This window comes from Acanthochromis polyacanthus, chromosome 1, assembly GCF_021347895.1.
Source record: "Acanthochromis polyacanthus isolate Apoly-LR-REF ecotype Palm Island chromosome 1, KAUST_Apoly_ChrSc, whole genome shotgun sequence".
In the NCBI taxonomy this organism is placed as follows: Eukaryota; Metazoa; Chordata; class Actinopteri; family Pomacentridae; genus Acanthochromis; species Acanthochromis polyacanthus.
Window position 1 is genome coordinate 66,040,807 of NC_067113.1, and position 25,237 is coordinate 66,066,043.

Below are 25,237 nucleotides of genomic sequence, written 5' to 3' on the forward strand. Positions count from 1 at the left end.
GTATTATTATTTATTTATTTATCTGTTAAAACTGTATGCCAATTTAATTTCATGAATATAAGATTGTACAGGAGGTAGGTTTCTATAAGTTTAACTTCAACCTACTCCTTTTCGAATAATATGTTTTGTAATTAGTTTAATTTCTGAATTGTTTTTTTTATTCAAAATAAACATTTCAATCAATCAATCAATCAATTTATTATACTTTAAGTGACTCCTGAGTATTCTAGCTCAATGCTGAGGAGGTCAGTCTGTCTCTGCAATATAAGCCATAACCATGCAACACATTTATGTTTGTAACATCTACATCTGCACAGTTCAGTGGATGTACTAAAGAGAATGTGGAATGCTTTCTTTTAATATGAAGTGAAGCAGAAGTATAAAGTAGCATGAAAATACTCAAGTACCTCAATATTATACTGAGTGCAATACTTGAGTGAATGTACTTAGTTGCATTGTAGCACTCCTTGAGTTTATGCTTCTGTAAAACTTCAGCAGAACATATCTTTTCATTTCACTTATCTGCCCTCCAGTGATTCTTTGAGTACATTTTACTGATAGCACTTAAGTATGTTTACACAAGGAGGATATATAGGATTTATATTTAAGATTTGAATTCATAATGGAGTATTTTTACATTGCTGTACAAAGTATAGTAAGTGGATACCCCTGACTACTTGTAGTAGTTGCATCAAGATCAGTAGCTGCAGACATTATAGGAGCAGTATTATTATTGAAAAAAGATATATGTTCAACCCAAACACCTGTCTCCGTTTTATTTTTCTGTCTTTCCAGGAATCACTAAACACTGTAGGAGTACAGTATTGCTCCATTGACCTACTCCACATACAGCTACAGTGCCACCTAGTGGAGGAGGAGCGCACACCTCACAAGGATCAGGTGAAACCTCTGAACATTGTCCAAGACAAGCAGGCAGTGATAGATAGACCTATATGCAGCATCTTAACCTTGCTGTGAGATCTGCACAAAGTCATAGCAGCTGCTTTGCTCTGATCAAATTATGCTCTAATGGCATTTTCAGGCGTACGCCAAAAGAAACAGTCCTGTGCACTTTTTCTAATTAGGATATCTGTCTTACTTACACAAGCAGGTCTGTCAGGGAGAGAATCAGAAGGTGGTCTGGAGGATAACCTCGTAAAATTTGCATCTAATCATTCTGCAACAATCGTTGAGCAGGCAACAGTGCAATGTGCAGGCATTAACATGGAGTGGACGGGAACCCGCGCACTCGTGACAAGCAGCGACGCACCAAGAGAATTAAAATGACGTCCTTGCTCAGGACACATCTGTGTTGTAAGTTCACAAATGTACATTTTCCAATCCAAATGCGGAGTGCAGAGCTGAGATGGCAAGGGTCAGAGACATGCTTTTAAGAAATATCTGCCCTCTAGTCCTACCTTCTTTTGTATGAGGCACTCCACTTAATGACCTGCATGAATATTCAACAGTTGTTTAAAGACGGTTGCTATGCTCAGCAGCACTGAATCAGACAGAGAATATAAAAGAGGGAAAACAAACAAGGAAGCGCATCAGAACCTCTGGCCTAATGTCTCAATAAAGACCATATGCATCAATTAAAGTGAGAGCATTTGCCGATAAACACTATTAATTTGGGTAATTCCATAATCCCCGTCTAGTTCATTACATGAAATTAAGGCTGTAAAGCCCCTGAGGCTCATGCCATAGCAATAAAAACACCAAGTATAAGCCAGAGCTTTTACTCCATGTAAATGCATCAAATCCCAGAGCCTTATCACTCTCCTGCAGCCTTTAAAAACTGTGCAATATTCAAGCTTACAGAGGCTTTCAAAGGCAGAACCTTAGGGAGCATCTTATCTTCCCTAAAGTTGAGAGCCATAAAAATGCATCAATGAGACTGTATATTTCAAAGCCATGCTCGAAGCAAATGGTTCATAAAGATGCAAACAAACCTAAAAAGCAACACAGACACAAAAACACACAAATGAAGAAGTGTGTCAGCAGCAGATCATCAGCCATCGCCCGCCTGTCCTTCAGGCTTTAGGTGAAGACGTCATTGGATGGTCAATTGACCATCGTGCTGCCATCACTACTCAGAAGATCACAGGCGCTTCCCTGCTGTCCTGTACGGTTGCCATAGGCAACAGTGACTGACAGCAGGGAGTTAACCTCAGCAGTTTCCCCTCAGCATCAAGGCTTCAGACATACGCTGGGTTTGGGTCAATGAGGTGAGCACCTGGAGAGCAGAGAGCACATGTCAAGGGTCTGGACTGGCCTGGAAAGTTAAGGTTTGAGAAAATTATCATACTTTGTCTGCATAAAAGTATAGCTCGAGAAAATTGTACCATATTTAGCATGAAGCCTGACCTATAAAAGAAAGATGATGGTCTGTAGGTGTGGGATGATGTTTGGAGTTTTCATTCCATCATTTACTCAGTAAATAGACAGCTCAAAGCCTCTTTATGTGAGGGCAAATTTAAGTTCTCTACATCCCTGTGTGCTGACTGATGCAGACCTGAACATGGACAGTCACATGGTTTTATTTATACAACAATATCACCGACTGTTTATTAAAATTGATGGACCTTTGGTGGTTTTGGGAAGAGGTGTTTTGAAGCTTAGTGTGGTGACTGTTGCTGTCATGGCAGTGCCTGACTCATTCTAATTCTGGGCTAATTCAAAGATGAGAAAAGAGGTGGAAGAGGAGTGGAGGAGAAGGCCATGCATACACAAAGTGCCACATCCTTAATTATGTATGATTTTAAGCCGTAACACTATTTAAAGTCTAAAAATTCATCTCCTATACAGTTGTCATGAACGGTGACATTATCTATCAAAGCCAAAACTGTTTTTGTACCAAACTGGAAATATGTCTATTTCTGCTTTTAACAAGACAATTAGCCCGGTCTTGGAGCCTGCCTTCAGCGGACATTTAGCAGAATACATTCATACATATACACTACCAGAAGCAGAAATAAAGAATTGGCTTTAACCTTTCAAAACTTCTTTGGGTGGACTTCCCCACTGAGCTGGTCTAATTATTCCACAATCAAAAACCTTGAACATAATATTCCGGCAACTTGAGGAAAACAGAACAGATGTGAACACAACAGGTGGCAAATTATATAGCTGTTATGGGAAAAGTGCTTGAAAATCCTTATGTGTGCTTCTATTAGACAACATTATCAACATTCTTGATCAACTGAAACTGAACATTCTCTTTCATTTGGTTTTGTTTACATCCATTATTTTCCCATTATGTTCACTAGCTTATCTCTAACTTTGTCTGTCAGAGCAGGTAGTGCATCGTGGGTCAATCTGAGAATTTTTTTGTTGCCTGCTGCAAAAATGGTGTTGATGTGAGCAGGTTTATGGGCTGAAAATCAAATCAGTAAGCTGAAAGATGCTTCAACGCTGTGTTCAACTGTGGAAACCTGCAGAGGAAGATAATTTTCTCATTGTGACACCTTTCACATTACTCAATCATTTGGTTCACTGGTCATTATTTTTTTAAACATGGATTGGTGCAGCTGCTTAACTGATCAGAATAATTTATGGAATCAATATGCTTGGTTACATAAGTCCACAGATGGCGGCTGTAAATCTCTTAATGGAAAAAATGCCCCTCTCAAAACAAGAAAACCTGAAATAAGTGAAAAAAAATCTGCCAATAGAACAAGTGAAAATGGCTTGGTAAAATTTCTTAAAATACGATATTTAAAATATTGAGATCTTAAAATTAGCTGGGAAAACTCATTTTAAGCTGTATTTTACCAGGATTGTCAAGCTTAGATGTCTTAACCCTCCTGTTGTCATCATTTACGGGCACCAAAAAATATTGTTTCCTTGTCTGAAAAAAAATAATTAAAATTCAGCAAAAAAATCCCCCGAATTTATAAAAATTTGCAAAATCTTCAGGAAGAAAATTCTTTCAAAGTTTTATTTTTAAAAAATCCAAAATTTGACAAGAAATAAAAATTTTAAAAAATAAAAAATTGTAAATATTTTCAAAAAACTAATACAAATCTTCCAAAAAAAATCCTAAAAATATCTAAAGTGATTCCATATATATATATATGTAAAACTTCTAATATTTTCTTTAAGAACATTCTGTAAAAATCAACCAAAATCCAGCGAATTTCGCTGGATTTTGGTTGATTTTTCCAGAATGTTCATAAAGAAACCTTTTTTTTTATTATTTTATTTTTTCCACCAAAAATGTTTAAAAATTTCCCCCAAAAAATGAAAATGTAAAAGTTTTCACTGTGAAAATATATGTTTTTTCCTACATTTTCAAACTTTACAACAGGTCAATTTGACCCGCAGGACAACACGAGGGTTAAACTTATTTTGAGTTTTCTTGTAAAATTAGACTCAAAACAAGATAATTTCAAGATTGTTCGACTTAACAAGATATTTAAGATGCATTGTCTTAAAACAAGTCCTTCCATCTTGCTGAAATGTCACTTGTTAAGTGAATTTATCATAAATCAAGTGGGATGAGACATTTTGACTAAAAATAAGACAAATAGACTTGTACTAGTACCTACGTGGTATATCATGACACAGTGATTACCAACTGCCTGCATGTGAAAACTATAGAAGAGATTAGCACCCTGAGGATTTCTAAAATCAACAAAAGGTTATTGACTGAGCTCCAAGGAAGCCGAAACATGTGTCCAAACTGTAGCTACATTAGTTCAAAACAATGCAAAAATGATTCTATGTATGAAGCCAGAAAAATGATACCGTATGCCAAACACAAATTTAGAAACATCTGATATGTGAGACTAACAAATCTGAACTCTGACCTATAGAAACATGCTGTCAATATAGGGTGCATAATTACAGACTCTTCTGTCCCTCAGAGCAATCAATCCACCCAATCAATCAGTCCAGGGGGAGTATATGGTTAGAAATTACTCAGTGCCCCCAAATAACTTCTTACTTGGCATTGCCAGGACCAGTGACCTATACTTAACACTTTATTGAATGCCTTATTAATTAACTTTAGAAAATGTCAAGTATTAACCCGCTCATGCACCACGGGGTCAACTTCTGCATAGATAGAATGTGAGCGACAGTTTTATTAAACACTGTCCATGAATAATTCAGACAGGCAGCATTCAGAGCAGGAAACTCATTTCAATCGGCTGCTCTGTTCTTGACCCCAGACAGCAGAGTTTTCTTAAGGCAATGTCTCAAAACTGAGCTCTCAGCATAGTATCTGAAAGTGTAACAGGACAACAAGGAGGCAACAGTGAATTACACCGACGGTGAAGAAAAAATCAATAGGTGCCAAAAACAGCAGTTAGTCATTTTCTGTCCTAAAAGCCTTCAAATTGAAGTTATTTTTGAGATTCAATGTAGAAAAAAGAGGATGCTGACCTGGGCTGCTCCAGGGTGGATGCCAACAGTGGCATCTAGCTGTTGTTTGGTGAGACCACATTTCATCGCTGCAACAAAACCCTGGAGGATATCTCCTGCGTTGGGGCCCATGACATGGAGTCCAACAACACGCTCCTGTTGGAACACAGCAGTGGTGTAGATAGTTCAAAGGTTGAGGTTTAAGTTACAGATGCTCAAGCACATATATCACAACAAATTCAAAATGTTCAAACCTGGTTTGTCAATTTTCTGTCTTCTTGGTTTTATATACTTGAGGTCTAAGTGAGAATTCTCAACATCACATCCAAACTGAGTACCATTTCCATATTTTTGTGGGTCACTTCGATTACATAGAAAAATAATATCCAACTCGAAATCTAAGTTCAAGTTGAGTGATTTGGCTAGTGTTCTACAGAGACAAAGGTTGAGTACAACTCGATTACCAGGTCTTCAGCTCCTAAATGTGAGCCTATATGTGTCAGTTATTCATTAGGAGCCTGGCTAAATGAAATCTCACGTCCTCAAATATGTCCCCAAGATCCTGTCTGAGTTTAGTACAGACCAAGTTCCTTGATAGTTAACACAATAGAGCGTTCTGCACTGCATGAACATGTGGGTCATTTCTGGACAGCCTCAACTTTTGAGTGTGTTCCGATCACAAGAACTATCCCTGTACAACCTCTTTCACAGTTGTTTCGTGGGTAGAAAGCAGCACCAACTCCTGAATAGAAAAAAAAGCTGAAAGGGCAGATGATGGGGCCATTCCTGTAAATGTTTATGCCACTCCAGGCCCGCCCTGAGTCCCTGCAGTGGAGTCTCACCACTGTCTTTTCCACATCACACAGTCATTATTCAGTGTGTAATCTTGAGTCATGTCTACGGAGTTCTCAAGCCAGTATGTGAACTTTAGTCATGAAGTCTGTGTAGGTTCTTATTCATCCAGGTCATGGTTATCCAAGGTTGTTTAAATCAATCCACTGGACTTTAAGAAAGTTCCTTGAAGACGTTTCACCTCTCATCCAATCATCCAAGAGGCTTCTTCAGTTCTGAAGTTCATGAAGGTCACATTCGAGTGGACTTCCAGCTCCTCAGTGTCTTAGTCAATTCACATCTGAACAGAGTCCCGAATCCTCAGTTCCTAATATCCTTAATATAGCGCTGAGTCTGTCTGCCATGTTACAATCATTCCCTTGACTTCTAAACTGGGTACGAGTTCCTCAGTGTACGAACAGAAGTCAACATAGCCTTTGTCACATATGCGTTCTTCATTGTCTAGCCCCAAAACACCAAGGTCGGGGGCCAAGTCACAGTTCCTTACTGTAAGTCAGAGTCCCCAGATAGCAAACTATGGGTGAATCAATGTTGAATCTATGTTGAGACCTAACGTCGAAATTATACAGAAAGCACAAGGTTGATAAAATGTTGAGTCAACGTTTGCTTACATAGATTACATGCTTGCAAACATAGATTCAACATTAATTAAACATTGACCCGTCAAACATTTTAATTAAACCAAAATACAATGTAGATTCAATGGTATCTTTTAAACACAAACTTCAATGTTGACAAAATGTTGTTGAATCAACGTTGATCCAACCATCAGTCTTCAACCGTAACCACAATTCAACCTTCTTAACCCTAATTCAACATTGATTTAACATATTTTGCTATCTGGGTAAAGTGTGATTTATGGTTGAAAAGCAAACGTTGACTCAACATTTCATCAACCTTGCGCTTTCTGTATAATTTCGACGTTAGGTCTCAACATAGATTCAACATTGATTCACCCATAGTTTGCTATCTGGGTCACCATAATCAAAATGGAGTCACAGTTATTTTATGTGAAATCAGATATAGTGGGGCAGTTCTGCAGCTGCAACTGTGATATATCACATGATACTGATGCTCAATGTACAATGTAGGCTATAGACAAAACTGTGCTGAACAAAAACAAGACTTTGGCTTTAGATTGTGACATTTGGAGTGGATATAAAATTGATTTGGTTGAGATTTGGTTGTGAAAAGAGCATGTGTGTCTACACATACTCCAGTAGGGCCCACTTAAGAAGTCATAGGGCTCAAAAATGCGAGAAAGAAAATCATGCAAATTAAAAGGCGACCCATGTACTTCGAGAACCTGTAACTCTAAAAATATTCATAGTATGAAAGTTACCTATTACATGGTTTCAATGCTCATGTTAAAGTTATTGTACAAAAAAAATGAGCTGATGCTGAAATGGGCCAGTTGGGGAGCACTGAATAATGTTTCATGAAATGACTCAGTAATGCACACTAGAACAAATTTAAAGTGGCACAAACAAATGAATACATTTTAAAAAGCCATTTTAGCTGTTATGGTGGCTGTGGTATTTTTCAATCTGTAGTCAGGGAATCAAGTGTAATTGAGAGCGAGATCACAGTATAATTCATCTACACAAAGCTAATGAGTGAAAAGAGCAGAGAGCACTGACATTAACACGGTTATCACCAGCTTGACAAAGATCCATTATGAAATGCAGCTATCTCCAGTGATGCCAAGTCAATAGTGGAAAGAGCTAAAAATAAAACAAAAGGGTGGGCAGATTAATGAGTTTTGAGACATTACAAAACTTGTGGCACTGTGACTAAGGATTCCCAGAGGGATGAAAGAAACCTCTGTTTTATTTTAGCTGTGCTAAAGTATATTACACCTAAAAACATGTGGGGGGTGGGTTTGGGGGATTCTGGTGGTTTGAAAATGTCTATTACCAGTCATTTCATTGGGTGGTTAGTATTGTCTTCAATGTAAAAATAAAATGCAGACTATAGAGGGCAAACTAATAGTCGGTAAAACTTTTAGCCAATACAACTTAATTGGCGGCAACAAGACAGAGAGTGGATGAAATAATACAAACACCTATCAGCATGCTATACAATCATGTCCGCAACAAACACTGCCTTTGTGAAGCCTATTGAGGTCAGTTTTATTGTTGAGGCCTTTAGAGATGTTAATTGAACTCAGTCGAAGTGTTACATTTGTACTGCATTATAGTATCAGCTGCTACTTTGTTTGCTTGTGTTGCAAATCCATACATTAAACACATTAGCTTTAAAGATGCACATCAAATGTACACTCAACAAAAATATAAACGCAACACTTTTGTTTTTGCTCCCATTTTTTATTAGATGAATTCAAAGATCTAAAAACTTTTTCCACATACACAATATCACCATTTCTCTCAAATATTGTTCACAAATCTGTCTAAATCTGTGATAGTGAGCACTTCTCCTTTGCTGAGATAATCCATCCCACCTCACAGGTGTGCCATATCAAGATGCTGATTAGACACCATGATTAGTGCACAGGTGTGCCTTAGACTGCCCACAATAAAAGGCCACTCTGAAAGGTGCAGTTTTTTTTTTTTTATGGGGGCGGGGCAGGGTCCACTCCTCTTCAATGGCTGTGGGAAGTTGCTGGATATTGGCGGGAACTGGTACACTCTGTCGTATACACCGATCCAGAACATCCCAAACATGCTCAGTGGGTGACATGTCCGGTGAGCATGCTGGCCATGCAAGAACTGGGACGTTTTCAGCTTCCAAGAATTGTGTACAGATCCTTGCAGCATGGGGCCGTGCATTATCCTGCTGTAACATTAGGTGATGTTCTTGGATGTATGACACAACAATGGGCCTCAGGATCTCATCATGGTATCTCTGTGCATTCAAAATGCCATCAATAAAATGCACCTGTGTTCTTTGGCCATAACAGACATGAACATTCAATACATGAGCAACAGCTCTGGTTGACATTCCTGCTGTCAGCATGCCAATTGCACGCTCCCTCAAATCTTGCCACATCTGTGGCATTGTGCTGTGTGATGAAACTGCACATTTCAGAGTGGCCTTTTATTATGGGTTGTCTAAGGCACACCTGTGTACTAATCATGGTGTCTAATCAGCATCTTGATATGGCACACCTGTGAGGTGGGATGGATTATCTCAGCAAAGGAGAAGTGCTCACTATCACAGATTTGTGAACAAAATTTGAGAGAAATGGTGATATTATGTATGATGAAAAAGTTTTAGATCTTTGAGTTCATCTCATAAAAAATGGGAGCAAAAACAAGTGTTGCATTTATATTTTTGTTGATTGTAGATGTAAACCATTTCAGGATCCATGAATGATGAATTCTGTCTGTCTGAATTCCCATCTAGGCAAACACAGACACACTCACATTATTTAAGGACTAGTCTTCTCCCCACTATTTTAATCTCAGTCCGATATTCACCCTACTATTATCTCTGGCTTTGGCCCCATCAACTCCTGAGAAAGATATCTGCTTCTTTGGCTGCTAAATGCTCCACTATGCTCACTATGTAGTTGCTAATTTTGCCTAATGTCTGGCACCGTGTAGGTGGTGTTCAGTGAATTTTTAGAGCTTTGTCTCTGACCTGCTGTATCTGAACACTTGATGAAAGTGAATTTAATTTTTAGGTTACAGGACATAAAGCAAAACAATTTGCTAAAAAGCTGTGTAGAGATGAGGGAACTGCAGAACTGGTGACAACTGCCTGTAGGTTTGTCAACATGAACAACACATTACACAAGATAAATTGAGTTATTGGTCATATTTAAATTAAAATGTATGGATACGAGACAAAATCTTAATGATGCATACGTGATCGGGGACGTGGCAGATGACTTTAACATAGCAGGAGTTTTTATTCCTTGCAGGCAGAGTCCACTCCAGAGGCCAGTAGCAGCTGTGATAAACCTGCAAAAGGACATTTTGATTTCAGATAATTCTACAAGCTAATAACTCCTGTTTGCTCAAGTATGCATGCCTGTGTGTGGGTGTACCTCAACGCTGTCCTCTCCAAATGTCAGATTGGCTTTCTCCTCAGACAGCCCACAGGCAGCATATTCCAGTGGAGTGAGCGCAACAGTTGGCACAAGGGTGTAATCACACTGGGGGAAAAAAAAAAACTCTATCAGTTCAAATCACTTCTATCTATGCTCTTTCTCATGCAATGATTGTCCTCTAAAGTCTATCAGTATACACTATATTCATTATACAAATGATGGTTCCTCATTGGAAAAAATGCTCCTGAGTCATTCCATGTCAATTCAACAAATGCTTGTTGCACCACTTTCTCAGATCCTCCCAAAATTTTTTTTGGGCTTTATTTGGGTAATTTTATGAACAAATGCAAAGTATTATGGTTATAAACATACAGTATAAGCAGTAATGATCTAATCTAATACCCATAGTCAGTCCAAACTTAATCCTCGCCTATGATTTTAGGGTTTTAAACTACTAAAAAAAGCAATTTATACTCCTTTTACATGGTCAGAATTTTTTCCCCTTCCAAAACTTTTACCCTTCTGGTGAGAAAAGTATAGAAATGAATGAAAATAAAAAAATACTGGACTGTGGAATTTCCCAAAATATCCTTATTATTTCATGGGCGACTTTATTTTGGGTTTTTCATGCCTCTATTTTAGGACTTATTCTTGTGAAAAGACATTGAAAGAATGAATTTTCTTCTTTACTAATGAAAGTTGCATAAGGTAAAAGTTTTAAAACATTAAAATAAAGCTTATTTATTGATTTATAGGCTGTTGAACTCAGGTGTAGACCCAAAATAGCCTAACTTTAGGCATTAAAAAGTGCATGTGGGATACATGGTACGCGGTTCAAATTTTTTTTGGAGGAACTAGTATGTGTGAAGTATGTGTGAACTTACTTTCATATTTGTTTCTTGTGCCAAAGATGAGCAACTGCTGAATCAATTTACTATACATTTTGATCCTCGTTTTTGTTTTTAGGAACCATTTACATGACCAACTAAAGATGAAAGATGAATCTGAAGCATCAGCATCGTAGTATAAGTTACAAAGGGCATATCTGAAGTTAATTATTATATAGACATTGTTTTGTCTTTCATACAGTAACTGAATAAGAAGAAATGGCATCACTCCCAGACTGCATTCTCAGGACAGCCTCGGTATCGTATTTGACTTATCAGCTGAATTTGAAGATTTGCAAGTGAAATTCATGCACCCAAAAGGTCCCAGCAAGAAGTTCACATGGCCTAGAAAGGATGACGTAGTGTGGGTGCCTACAGCCCACATCCTCTGTCCAATCACTGCTCCTTCAACACGCCGTGGTGGACAGTACCACATATCTGGTGCAGATGATGGCCTGATTTCAGAGAAATTCAAGCAGTTCAAAGGACAGAAATAGTGGTGTGATAAGTTGGGGACAAATTACATGTTTTACATGGGACCTAAGGCAATATAACTCATTTTAACTGCAATATATTAGTTAGAATTCCTAAAAAAACGCCTATAAAACATAGTGCATTTCTTGGTTAAATTGGCCATGAAGGATTCAAGAAACAATGTTGATACTTCAGATATCAATTATTCGGATGTTTATTGTTATACAGACAAAGTTTCATGTTTCTACTCCATGTCCCACATTGGTTTCTGTGCCAATATATGTATGGTGTTTTTCAGTCTGTTTCATAAATAGGCATCGTTTTGAGGTCTAAGGAGACTAGCTAGCTCTTGGATATTTTTAGGTTAGAGAGAACTTTTAAGGTACTTTGAGATTTTTATAACATATGAACCTTGTTACTTATTAAAATTTGTGAAAAAAATGCCTAAATTCTTGAAAAATGCCATTTTCGCCAAATTTTTAAATTGCCCTGTACCACAGAGAAATGGGTATATTCATTCCAAATTTTTTTTCCTGCTCTATTGTTAAGGTGTTTGAACCCTTCAGATCACTTGTAAGTCTATATCATCAGTCAGTTCCCAGTATTATCTTCCTAAATCAAGCCTTTCTACCTAACATATCAATTTCCGAGTGGAAAAATAGGGATTTAAATATTTTATAACTTAGCAAATAGCAATCATATGATGTTAAAACTTTGCAAGTAATCTATTCTTATGTTGGGATAGTTAAAAAAAAGTTTGGAGATGATCAGAGGAGGTCATGCAACAAAATTTCCTCAGATTTGTTGAAATGAGATGGAATGACTCTCCTCCCAAAACAAGAAAAAAGAACTTATTTCAAGGAACTTTTATCTTGAAATAAGTGAAACAATCTGCCAATAGAACAAGTGAAAAATGGCTTGGTAAGATTTCTTGAAATAAGATATGATATTTAGAATACTAAGATCTTAAAATTAGCTGGGAAAACTTATTTTAAGGATTGTCAAGCTTAGGTGTCTTAAAAAATGCCAGATATGCTTTTTTCACTCAAAAACAGATTTTCATGTAATCACCTAATTTGAGATGTATTAACCCTCCTGTTGTCTTCATTTATGGACACCAAAAAATATTGTTTCCTTGTCTGAAAAAAAAATCCAAAAATTCAGCAATAAAATTCTCCAAATTTCTGAAAGGAAGAAAATTCCTTAAAAGTTTTATTTTTTTTAAATCCCCAGATTTGGCAAGAAAATTCTTGCAAATATTTTCAAAAAAGGAGTAAAAATCTTTTTAAAAATCCTAAAATTATCTAAAGTGATTAAATCTGAGTATATCTGTAAAACTTCTCATATTTTCTTGAAGAACATTCACATAAAAAACCAAGATCCAGCGAAATTCGCTGGATTTTGGTTGATTTATATGTGAATGTTCTTAAGAAATATTTTTAACATTTCTTTTTTCCAAAGATTTCCCGAAATGTTGAAAATGTGGACATCAGAAGTTTCACTGTGAATATATATATATTTTTCCACATTTTCAAATTTTAAAACAGGTTAATTTTGACCCACAGGACGACACGAGGGTTAAAATTATTTTGAGTTTTCTTGTAAAATTCAACTCAAAACAAGATAATTTCAAGATTGTTTGACTTAACAAGATATTTAAGATGTATTGTCTTAAAACAAGTCTCTCCATCTTGCTGAAATGCCACTTGTTAAGTGAATTTATCTTAAATCAAGTGGGATGAGACATTTTGACAAAAAATAAGACAAACAGACTTGGTAAGATTTTGAGTTTTTGCAGTGCTCTTTCCAGATTGTGTACCAAAATGCTGTCTGATCCATAGAGTCGGCGTGCCAGCAGCTTCCCAGCATGCACTGAGAGGCCAGTAGTGGAGGGGCGTCCATGCTGCACTGATCCAATGGCATAAATGTGATCTACGCTGGTCTGGTCCCTCTCATTCACCACAATCCCGCCAGTGCTACACACACACACACACACACACACACACACACACACACACACACACACACACACACACACACACACACACACACACACACACACACACACACACACACACACACACACACACACACAAATATTCACACGACAAAACAAAATCTGCCATGCACGAACTGAGAGCTGAAACATGGAAGGATTAAACCCACTCCTGGCTGCACTGCACTCTGACGCTGTCCAGGCCGATGCCACTGGTGCAGGCCTTCCTCCCGACAGCGAGCAGCACCTGCTCACAACACACAGCATAACCAACAACAGACTCTACAAACCATTTTCATTCATGTTTATACAAGGCTGCTGGTTTTTGTGTCAGGAAAAAATATTGGAGAGAAAAAGAAGACGACGTACTGTATCAAAGTGGTCTTGTTTAATTTGGCCGTCCTTGGAGATAATAGTCACTTGAAGTCTCCCCTTAGATGCCTGTTGTGGTGTTGTAGCCAAATCACCAACTAATAAATGACACATTCAGACCCTAGATTGACATAGACTGTCACTGAAAATCCACACCGGTGTAATAGTTTCTGTAGAAAAGGTTGCAGCTGGTGTTGTTCAAAAATTTAGAAACTTTCTGACCTCTGCTCAGTCTATGGCTCTCGGCTACGAGCACACTAGTTCTTACTGAAGCCATAAATCTTTCAAAACAGCTCACAAATATGTGCTTTCATCTTTAAAAATGACTCCATAGTTTTCTAAAACAGATGGCCACTGCAGCTTTTAACACACATTACTGAAACAGGAGGGAACAGTGCATTTGTTGGGGACTATGTTCAGGTAATTAATCCACATTTGATGCACTAGTTTGTATTCCCTGCAGCAGAGCAGGGTGTAAACTACAGTGTATGTTTGTGGTAATAGAGGGCAGCGCTCTATGGCACATAGGAGGAAGATATATCAGGCTTTGGGGACAAACTTGCACACAATACTTGCCAGTCAAATAAGGTCATTGTATGTTTGTAGCCATCAGTGAAGTTGTATTACTTTTAAATTGAGTTGCAGTTTGAAGTCCAGTTCCATTTTTTAACGGCTACGCCTTCTGTGAATTAAAACACCGAGCTATTTGCAGCAATATTGATGTTTCTCTGTTTTTCAGGCTGATATGCATGGTAATTTTAAAAAAAATGTATTCTGGACCAAGACTGAAGGTCAGCTTCTGCAGGTTTCATCTATAAATGATACACTGCTGGACATCAAAGAGTCTTTCAGAAATAGTGAAAAAAAGTAGTCTGATCCTGTCAGTCCTCAGATCCTACCAGTTCCACAATTTCCGACTACTACATTAAAGAGAAGTAATCAGAGAAATACTAAATGTGCCTATATAGTTAGTACTCTACATACAAATACATTCCTATATTGTATTATTTTACAGGTGGTAGTCTTGTCCAGTAGTTTTCAACCTAAATATGTATTTTTTACAAAGCCAAAATGGTTGAAAACCACTGGTTTTATCTGTAAAAATGTGTCCCATTTTTTATGCTTATCTATAATTAGCTTCTATGCAAATTAATCTGAAACTAGTAAGAGCAGCTGTTGACTCAATTAAGTATAATGTGGGAAAACATTATCAAATATATAACCATATAACCATTGTAGTCTATAATTACATATTCTAAAATATAATGATAACATAATCACAGGACAGTAAATGTCATAATGATGTGGTCTATGTGAACTACTGGGAGGCACAGGGCTTCTTTGCATAACAGTGAAATGTCAGTACAGGAGGTGTCAGATAGATTGGTAAAATTGGTAAATACAATCCTCTTCGAAAGTACTCAGCATGTTCACAAGCTAAAGAGAATGAAGTTCTTGGAAAGATTCATGTAATGATTGCTTCCAAAACAGGGTGCACAGAAACACTGGGTTGTAGGATCATTTATGAGAAAGCAACCGCAGGAACTGACAAGAAGGAAATCAGATGACAACTTATCAAAAGCTGACTTTACAGTGATAAAGGGATTTTGCAATGCACTTGGTGCAGATTGGGAATTCTGTTGGAATATGTTTACAGCTTTCATATCTCAGTTTCTCTCGGGACCAACTCAGTTTGTTATACACTGTGATGGCTGAGTGCAGGCTTTCTTTCCAAATGTTTACAGAACAGCACAGTTCAGCAGACATGGTAGTCAGAAACTACTCTAAATCAGAGATAAATGTTTAATATTTACCCTTCAATGACAATTGCAGGTCAAGTATTACAGTGTAAAATGGTTCCTCAAGACTGTACCAGAGTGCAGTACTTCAGTATATTTACTTGTATTTTACACCACAGCCTTTGACTTGTAGGTTAAGTCAGAGATTTATGCAGAACACAGTTTAGGCTGATTTTGGGGGATACTTCAATACAAACCACAATTAGTGTCTTGTATTTGTATGCCTCTGTCAACCAGTTAAGCTGCAGTTACACTCCTGTTCAAAAGTTTGGGGTCACTTAGAAATGTCCTGATTTTTGAAAGAAAAGCAGTTTCTTTTCAGTGAAGATAACATTAAATGAATGATAAATCCAGTGTAGACGTTGTTAATGTGGTAAATGACTATTCTAGCTGGAAACAGCTGATTTTTAATGGAATATCTCCATAGGGGTACAGAGGAACATTTCCAGCAACCATCACTCCTGTGTTCTAATGCTACATTGTGTTAGCTAATAATGGTGTTGAAAGGCTCATTAATGATTAGAAAACCTTCGTTCAGTTATGTTAGCACATGAATAAAAGTGAGAGTTTTCATGGAAGACATGAAATTGTCTGGATGACCCCAAACTTTTGAATGGTAGTGTACATCCATGTCTGTGGAGACAGGACCTTTGACTTCTTGATTTAAGCAGTAGTAGGCAGAAACCTGAAAAAAGCATAGAAGGAGGACGTCCTTAAGTCCACTCAGACTACTTCAATTACAATATGCTGAAAGGCTAGTATTGTTTTTTTGCATAGTGGTGCCTAAAAAATACTGCCTACCCCAGCTTTAAATGGCCTGTGCTTGTATATTGCACTTTTTCAAATTAGTGGTACTTAAAGCACTTTAATAATGTTTCTTATTCACCCATTTACACTCATACATGATGCACTGCCATCAAAACAGTGCTGGGACATACAGTCTGGCATACAACCCTCAGCTGTCGTCAGTGTGGAGGCATAAAAATGCACATGCACAGAGTTTGTGCAGATTTTTCTGGAAGCTTGCATTATGGTTTTTTTTTTTTTTTACAATTGAATATTCTGTTTGTATCACAGTCCTAATGTAATAGGTGTAAACAGTTAGCTTACCTGAAATGACACCCTCAGTTTGCTCCACCTGGACGGACAGATGGACAGACGGACAGAATTTAAAATGATGCTGAAACGTTGCGTTGCTGTCTCTGTGCGTCTATGTGTGTTTCTATGTGTCTCTATGTGTGTGTCTATGTGCGTCTATGTGTCTCTGTATGTGTGTCTATGTGTCTCTTTGTGTGTCTCTGTGCGTCTCTGTACCTTACTCAGTGAACAGTGATGAAGAAAGTCCACTCCTCCGACAAACATGTAGTTTTCTATCTTCTTTGCCATTTTCAGATCAAACCCCTGCAGGTCAGCTTGCAGCATGACGGTGACCTGCAGCCCCAGACTGGACAGGAAGTCAGCACACTCTAATCCTTCAGCACATCCACATATGACCAGGGTTCGATTTGGGGGGTGAGGCAGGGAGAGGAGATCCTCACTGAAGAGGGGATAGGGTGTTATTATATGTGCTGTGCAGTGCATTGCAGGGGATGCAGTTTTCTTTATTCAGGTGCATGTGCTATCTGGTGGATAAGAATGAGCTGACCTGGTCAGGCAGTACTCTCTGTCTCCAGGTATGTCCAGATACTGAGGTCTGTCTCCTGTAGCGACGACTAAAGTCTCTGCTGTCAGATGCCTTTTCCTCCCGTTCACATCTGTCACCTGATTAAACACAAATCGGAAAGCTTGCATTACAGCTGAAATTATCCAAGTTTGCTTAGATGTTGAAGGTACACAGTTATTGTCAACAGTATTTCAATTAATACAGCAATGCACTCAACCAATTAGATTATTCAAGGCTCTCCAGCAAAACATGTCAAAGCCAATGAATGCCACTAAATGCAGACATTTCCATGTGCATGAATGGAAAGTCTCTAAACTTTTCTTAGAAATGGAGAGCTTGCTATTTATTCCCCAAGTTCAGCCTTTCAATACTTAATTCGACTTTCTTCTAACTGTTCAATTACAAGACACATGAAAAACAAGAAAACAGATTATCAAATCGGTTGTTAACACTTTATTTTGTTCCATCCATCCTCTACACACCGCTTTATCCTCACTAGGGTCACGGGGGGTGCTGGAGCCTATCAAAGCTGACTCGGGCGAAGGCAGGGGACACCCTGGACAGATCGCCAGTCTGTCGCAGGGTTCTTTATTTTGTTTTAAAAGTCAAAGTAATTGTAACTGAAATGTTGGCTGCAAGCCCTTGATGAGCAAAACTATGAGTGAGAAGAGTCGTGATATACATAACAGGTCATACAGCAGATTGTGCAAACTGGATTTATGTTGAAAAGCATCTGAAACCCCAAAAACCTTCTTGATGTTGGGATAAAGGCAAGGGCAAACACAGATGTCAGGGTTTATACAGGGGATATCAATATTTACAACACAAGCGTTTGTCCCCTCAAATAAAACCGTGAAAGAAGCAGACTTTTATTTGAAGTAACACTACAACATTATATGCAGCAATGCACTCAACACAGGCTTGTTTTTCTCCAGTGCTGGGTCCATTTTACTCCAAAAAATATGAAAATGAAATATGAGCCTACTCGACCTCTTGTGGAAAGTATTATAAGACCCATACATACCTCAGTATGTTTTAAATTGTTACCGACTATCTGAATATTGTGTTTTCCTTTACATAATTAAAGCTGTTTCCTATGGAAGCGAATGTGACTCAAAACTCAAATGCAAAAGCATTAGCAGAAATGCTTTTGCATTTCAAAGTCATGGCTGCACTATTTGACTCAAAAATTAAATTAAAAAGCAATATTCCAAAATGCAATTTCATTTTCTTCTTCAACACTGCTCATTTTGTGACTAAATGAAAAAGCAAAAGCAAACTCAGAAATGCTTTTTCGTTTTCGTGCTCACCCCGCAAAATGTGTCTCATAATTCAAACGCAAAAGCAATCTCAAGTGGCGCAGGTAAGTGACGTCACGGACCCCAACTAAAACTAGATTTGACTGGAGACCATTGGAGACTCGACGTGCAAGCAGATGGCGACGAGTATGTCCGGTGTTCAAGATTAACTGGTGTTCCCATCAACTGGTGATATTCGGTGAGCGATGCAGCTGTTACACATGCCTGTACCGATGCCTGTTCAAACCACACAGACGTCAATAAACTGTTCCGAAATGTTCTTGTTGTCAGCTTTAACATTGTCGTTATTGCTCTGTTTGGACTCACGGCTGTTCAGTCTACCAGTAAAATACTCGGTTTAATGAGGACTTCCACCGAACGGAGTGGAAATATCGCTTCACTGCGGCAGTGTGACGATCTCCATCACATTAACTGGTGACAGTCTGTGGCCTCAGTCCGACAAAAACACCAAGAGAAGTTCTAATACCGTTTACTGAGAAAAGACACCAATTCCTTTCAGTATAGCACATATACTGGGGCAATAGCTCAGGTGACTGAACAGGAGATCTATAAACCCGACGCAGCGGCCCGGGTTCAACTCCAGTTCAATTCTGCTGTAGGTTTCCCCCTATTTTCCCGTCTGTCTCTCTACTTACCTGTCAAATAAAGCTAATAAAAAGGAAAAAAATAACATTTATTCACAGCTATTGGTAGTTATAAGTATATATAAGTGTAAAGGTGTTCAGTCAAGAGGCAGTTTTTACTCAGAGGGAATCTGCAGATGGAACTTAGCGTGGAACAATTCAGCAAGATGATCTATTTGGTCTGTTTTTATTCATTCTTATTTTATTGTTTCACATCTTGAGTTTTGAGATCGGTTGATTGAAACAGCAGCTAGCTATATAGTTCAAGGATGGGCTGGTTAACCCTTTGCGCTTCAGTGTCCCACCGGCGGTACACTTACTAATTTGCATAGGAATTTCAAGAATGTCCGAAGGCTGCAAACGCAATTATACAAACACTATATGTCGATGGAAAGCTTAGATTCTCATGAATCCGTCGGTATAAACCACTTTCAGATGTGATTTCTACAGTGGGTAATATAAACACATTTGTCCGACAAACAACGAATATCCATCCATCCGTTCTCTATACACGGCTTCAACGCACACAGCGCGACTCACATTTCCGGGTTCATTATTACACACAGATGAAAATATTCCACAAAAAACGGCCATAATCCAACCTTTTACATCCAGACGACACAAGCCAGTAAACTATTTTGTCCAAAACATGTCCTGAAGTCGGTATATACTCCACGAATAGGTCGTTTTCAAGGAAATGCACCTCGCGATGCGCGTCCAATATTCCCTGTATTTCTCATCATATTTTTTATTTACAAATCGAATATTAGCGATTTTTTGTACTGTACTTGCCCCAGTATATGTGCTATACTGAAAGGAATTGGTGTCTTTTCTCAGTAAACGGTATTAGAACTTCTCTTGATGTTTTTGTCGGACTGAGGCCACAGACTGTCACCAGTTAATGTGATGGAGATCGTCACACTGCCGCAGTGAAGCGATATTTCCACTCCGTTCGGTGGAAGTCCTCATTAAACCGAGTATTTTACTGGTAGACTGAACAGCCGTGAGTCCAAACAGAGCAATAACGACAATGTTAAAGCTGACAACAAGAACATTTCGGAACAGTTTATTGACGTCTGTGTGTTTTGAACAGGCATCGGTACAATCACCTATGCTATGTGTAACAGCTGCGTCGCTCACCGAATATCACCAGTTGATGGGAACACCAGTTAATTTGAACACCGGACATACTCGTCGCCATCTGCTTGCACGTCGAGTCTCCAATGGTCTCCAGTCAAATCTAGTTTTAGTTGGGGTCCGTGACGGGACAAGGTACGTTTAATCCGTTTGTTTCCTGGCTATAAAAGACACAAGCAGAAACAAAAAATCAAGCCGTTTTTTCGTTTTGAGCAAAAAACAAAAAAACAGGAAACGGTTCGTTTTTTAGTTTTTTCGTTTTGAACAAAAAAACAAAAAAAAACAGGAAACGGTTCGTTTTTTCGTTTTCACCCCCAAAATGAAAATACGACTCAATATTCCGTTTCATTGGTGGGCGGGGCTTCGGAGCCTGCCAGTGAACAATAAAGCTCCTGCCCATCACAATAAAGCTCTTGCGCTGGCATTCATAGACAGACTGACTTTCATTGTATTGCCTGCCCCCACTGCACTTCCCCTAACTCTAAATCAAAGCAAGTCGTGTACACAGTAATGACAGTCATAACCAGTGGTGTAGTCTAGTTTTTTCTACTGGGTATACTCCAACCTCATAAACCAAAGCCAGGTCAGGTTCTCATATATGTGCGCGTGCACTCACATGTCCATGCGCGCGCGCACACAAACACACACACACACACACACACACACACACACACACACACACACACACACACACTCACCATGTAGCAAGTACAAGAACACACACACACACACACACACACACACACACACACACACACATGTTTGTACTTCTATCTTAGTGAGGACATCCATAGGCATAATGCATTTCCTAGAGCCTTATCCTAACCTTAACCATCACAACTGATTGCCTAAACTTAATCCTTACCCTAACCCTAACCAAACCTCAATTCATACCTGTTCTCTAAAAACAAGTCTTCACCCTCAAACATGGCTGTTTCAAAGTGAGGACCGGCCAAAATGTCCTCACTTTGATAGTTAAATGCAGAAAATGGTACTCACCATGTAGCAAGTACAAGAACACACACACACACACACACACACACACACACACACACACACACACACACACACACACACACACACACACACACACACACACACACACACACACACACAGCAGCTCCTTTATTTCAAACTACCAATTAGATACTTATAGACATTATAGCGTCAGCAGCTCCTCCTCCTGCCATCAGGTAGAGCTGATGTTTCCTCTCCATCAGGTAGAGCTGATGTTTCCTCTTCATCAGGCTCCCTTTCCTAAATGTTAACCTTAGCTCCAGCTGTAGTGTTCCCTAAAGCGGCAGTATTCACAGGACAAGCAACAGGCTTATTAAAACATTGAAATAGTTTCATTTAGCTTTGCTTTCTTTTTCTTATTTTTTCTCCACTGACTGATGTTGGGTCATTAGAAGTTCTAGACTCATGTCCCTCTTCTTCTAAGCCAGGGGTATTCAGCTAAAATTCAGAGAGGTCCAGTCAGCAAAGGTCCAGAACATCATAATGTCTAACTTGAGTTACTGTGATATATGCTGATGTAACCTGGTAGCTTTATTAGAGTCTGCCTGTTATCAAAAACTGACCGTCAAATAAATTCAGTACGGTTCAAAAACATTTTGACATTTATTAATAAATAACTTATATATAACTGTATATCTTAAAATAAAGTGCAGAACTTAAAAAAGCATGACTGAACAACCTGAATCAACTTCTATACATCTTTAACAATACCTAAATCTCATAAATGTAAACATTTGAACACTTTTACATTTTTGTCTGTCTCATATCACTCCCCTAATATCTCTGCAGCTTAATGGGAGAACTGAGCTGCTGCTTGTTTGAGCCGTTCTCAAAACATATTTTGATTATGTTCATAGTTGAGAAAGCTGCCTTACAGCTGTTTGCTGAGCCAAACATGGTCAGCATGTGACCACAGTCTGTCCTCTAGAGATGTATAAGGCACAAAAGATACGGTCCGAATTTCCATATAACCACTTAAAATGCGCAAACACATGTATTAGTATGTTTTTTTGACATAACGTTCATTTTTCTCTGTGTCAGGAAGCGGTGAAGCTGTATGGGACGGGGGAAGGTGTCTGGCTGAGAACAGGGCTCACTAAAGGCCGACCGCGGTCCGGATCCGGACCCAGACGCCTTCTATACGGGTGTAAATTTGACAGGTCGCTTCTATTTTACCGGTGCAGCTTTCCAGTGTTTATCATTGGTCTATCAGCTTAGAAACGCACAGACCAATTATGTAGGAGTTCAGGCATCCCACGTGACGCTACTCAGCCAATGACGTCGCTGAATCGCATCGCAGCTCTGCCTTCAAAAAGCAGCTGAGAGATGAACGACAAAGAGGACAGTAGTGATGGAAGTTCAGCTCTTTTCAGAGAGCTTTTGGCACTGCTTCCAAAGAAAAGCCGGTTCTTTCGGCTCCCAAATGGCTCCTAATTTATTATTCTTTGTAGCCTCATGTTTTTGCCTAACCAGGCAAATATGAATCGTTTTGACAAACTCTTTTTCATTCAGTGTTTTTATGAGAAGCCTTATAATTGACTCATTTTGTACATTTGCTCTGTTACAAAAACAGGTATTCTTGCTTTTGTTTATTATTTCAACCAAACTTTTTTGCACAAAAAATAAATGAACAAAACTCTGCACATGAACCCACAGAACCAGAACAGAAACAGAACCAGACTCAGTATTCAAACAGTATAAATGTCCTCAGAGCAGGCTGACATTTAGAAAAATCAGATGGCTGAGCTTGGATGGGCTGATACATTTCTTCTTTCAGTGAATATCTGCCGTGTTTCTGAGAAGATTCTCTCAGATGGAAGAAGTTGTCTCTCCTCCATCACCTTCACCAGGTGGGGCAGACCGAGGCCTTGTCCTGCCTCCAGCTCAGTGGGTCGTCTGCTGGTTGGATGAGGGGTTCCTCTAGATATGATCCTCCATTACCACATCAGCTGTAGGATTTCTCCTGAATCATCTCCTGTAGCTCTTCCATCAAAGAGCCTCCACACAGCAGAAGTTTGAGGTTCCTCCTCCACTTGGTCCTCTAATGGTGGAGGTGTCAGGCTGCTGCTGCTGCTCATATTCTCTGAAGTGTCTCATCAACAGCTCTGTTGTCACTGAAGGCAAGCTTCTTTAATCTAGGATCCAGTAACATGTTTTCTGCTAGGACAGTGTTAAACTCCATACTCCATTAAATACGTTAGGAGTCGGCTCTTCAGATTCACTACAAAGCATCGACTCTGAGAGTCGTATCTTTTGTGCCTTATACATCTCTAGAGGACAGACTGTGGTCACATGCTGACCATGTTTGGCTCAGCAAACAGCTGTAAGGCAGCTTTCTCAACTATGAACATAATCAAAATATGTTTTGAGAACGGCTCAAACAAGCAGCAGCTCAGTTCTCCCATTAAGCTGCAGAGATATTAGGGGAGTGATATGAGACAGACAAAAATGTAAAAGTGTTCAAATGTTTACATTTATGAGATTTAGGTATTGTTAAAGATGTATAGAAGTTGATTCAGGTTGTTCAGTCATGCTTTTTTAAGTTCTGCACTTTATTTTAAGATATACAGTTATAAGTTATTTATTAATAAATGTCAAAATGTTTTTGAACCGTACTGAATTTATTTGACGGTCAGTTTTTGATAACAGGCAGACTCTAATAAAGCTACCAGGTTACATCAGCATATATCACAGTAACTCAAGTTAGACATTATGATGTTCTGGACCTTTGCTGACTGGACCTCTCTGAATTTTAGCTGAATACCCCTGGCTTAGAAGAAGAGGGACATGAGTCTAGAACTTCTAATGACCCAACATCAGTCAGTGGAGAAAAAATAAGAAAAAGAAAGCAAAGCTAAATGAAACTATTTCAATGTTTTAATAAGCCTGTTGCTTGTCCTGTGAATACTGCCGCTTTAGGGAACACTACAGCTGGAGCTAAGGTTAACATTTAGGAAAGGGAGCCTGATGAAGAGGAAACATCAGCTCTACCTGATGGAGAGGAAACATCAGCTCTACCTGATGGCAGGAGGAGGAGCTGCTGACGCTATAATGTCTATAAGTATCTAATTGGTAGTTTGAAATAAAGGAGCTGCTGCTGTGTGTGTGTGTGTGTGTGTGTGTGTGTGTGTGTGTGTGTGTGTGTGTGTGTGTGTGTGTGTGTGTGTGTGTGTGTGTGTGTGTGTGTGTGTGTGTGTGTGTGTGTGTGTGTGTTCTTGTACTTGCTACATGGTGAGTACCATTTTCTGCATTTAACTATCAAAGTGAGGACATTTTGGCCGGTCCTCACTTTGAAACAGCCATGTTTGAGGGTGAAGACTTGTTTTTAGAGAACAGGTATGAGTTGAGGTTTGGTTAGGGTTAGGGTAAGGATTAAGTTTAGGCAATCAGTTGTGATGGTTAAGGTTAGGATAAGGCTCTAGGAAATGCATTATGCCTATGGATGTCCTCACTAAGATAGAAGTACAAACGTGTGTGTGTGTGTGTGTGTGTGTGTGTGTGTGTGTGTGTGTGTGTGTGTGTGTGTGTGTGTGTGTGTGTGTGTTTGTGTGCGCGCGCGCATGGACATGTGAGTGCACGCGCACATATATGAGAACCTGACCTGGCTTTGGTTTATGAGGTTGGAGTATACCCAGTAGAAAAAACTAGACTACACCACTGGTTATGACTGTCATTACTGTGTACACGACTTGCTTTGATTTAGAGTTAGGGGAAGT

At 38.9% G+C, this 25,237-nt stretch overlaps 1 protein-coding gene across 2 annotated transcripts in view; it reads right to left on the minus strand.

The window, feature by feature from the left end:
* Nucleotides 1–750: 750 nt before the first annotated feature.
* The window catches only part of LOC110966884 (thioredoxin reductase 1, cytoplasmic-like), a 31,680-nt gene continuing 7,193 nt past the window's right edge, over nucleotides 751–25,237 (minus strand). For both annotated transcript variants that reach the window (XM_051954214.1, XM_051954218.1), the window contains 10 exons: nucleotides 17,408–17,523; nucleotides 17,077–17,299; nucleotides 16,873–16,900; nucleotides 13,961–14,061; nucleotides 13,762–13,838; nucleotides 13,415–13,571; nucleotides 10,232–10,339; nucleotides 10,050–10,145; nucleotides 5,389–5,523; nucleotides 751–2,236 (listed from right to left, as the gene is read on the minus strand). In XM_051954214.1, coding sequence (XP_051810174.1) covers nucleotides 2,171–2,236; nucleotides 5,389–5,523; nucleotides 10,050–10,145; nucleotides 10,232–10,339; nucleotides 13,415–13,571; nucleotides 13,762–13,838; nucleotides 13,961–14,061; nucleotides 16,873–16,900; nucleotides 17,077–17,299; nucleotides 17,408–17,523 — 1,107 coding nt within the window. In that variant the 3' untranslated portion in view covers nucleotides 751–2,170. The remainder of the gene's footprint in view (nucleotides 2,237–5,388; nucleotides 5,524–10,049; nucleotides 10,146–10,231; nucleotides 10,340–13,414; nucleotides 13,572–13,761; nucleotides 13,839–13,960; nucleotides 14,062–16,872; nucleotides 16,901–17,076; nucleotides 17,300–17,407; nucleotides 17,524–25,237) is intronic.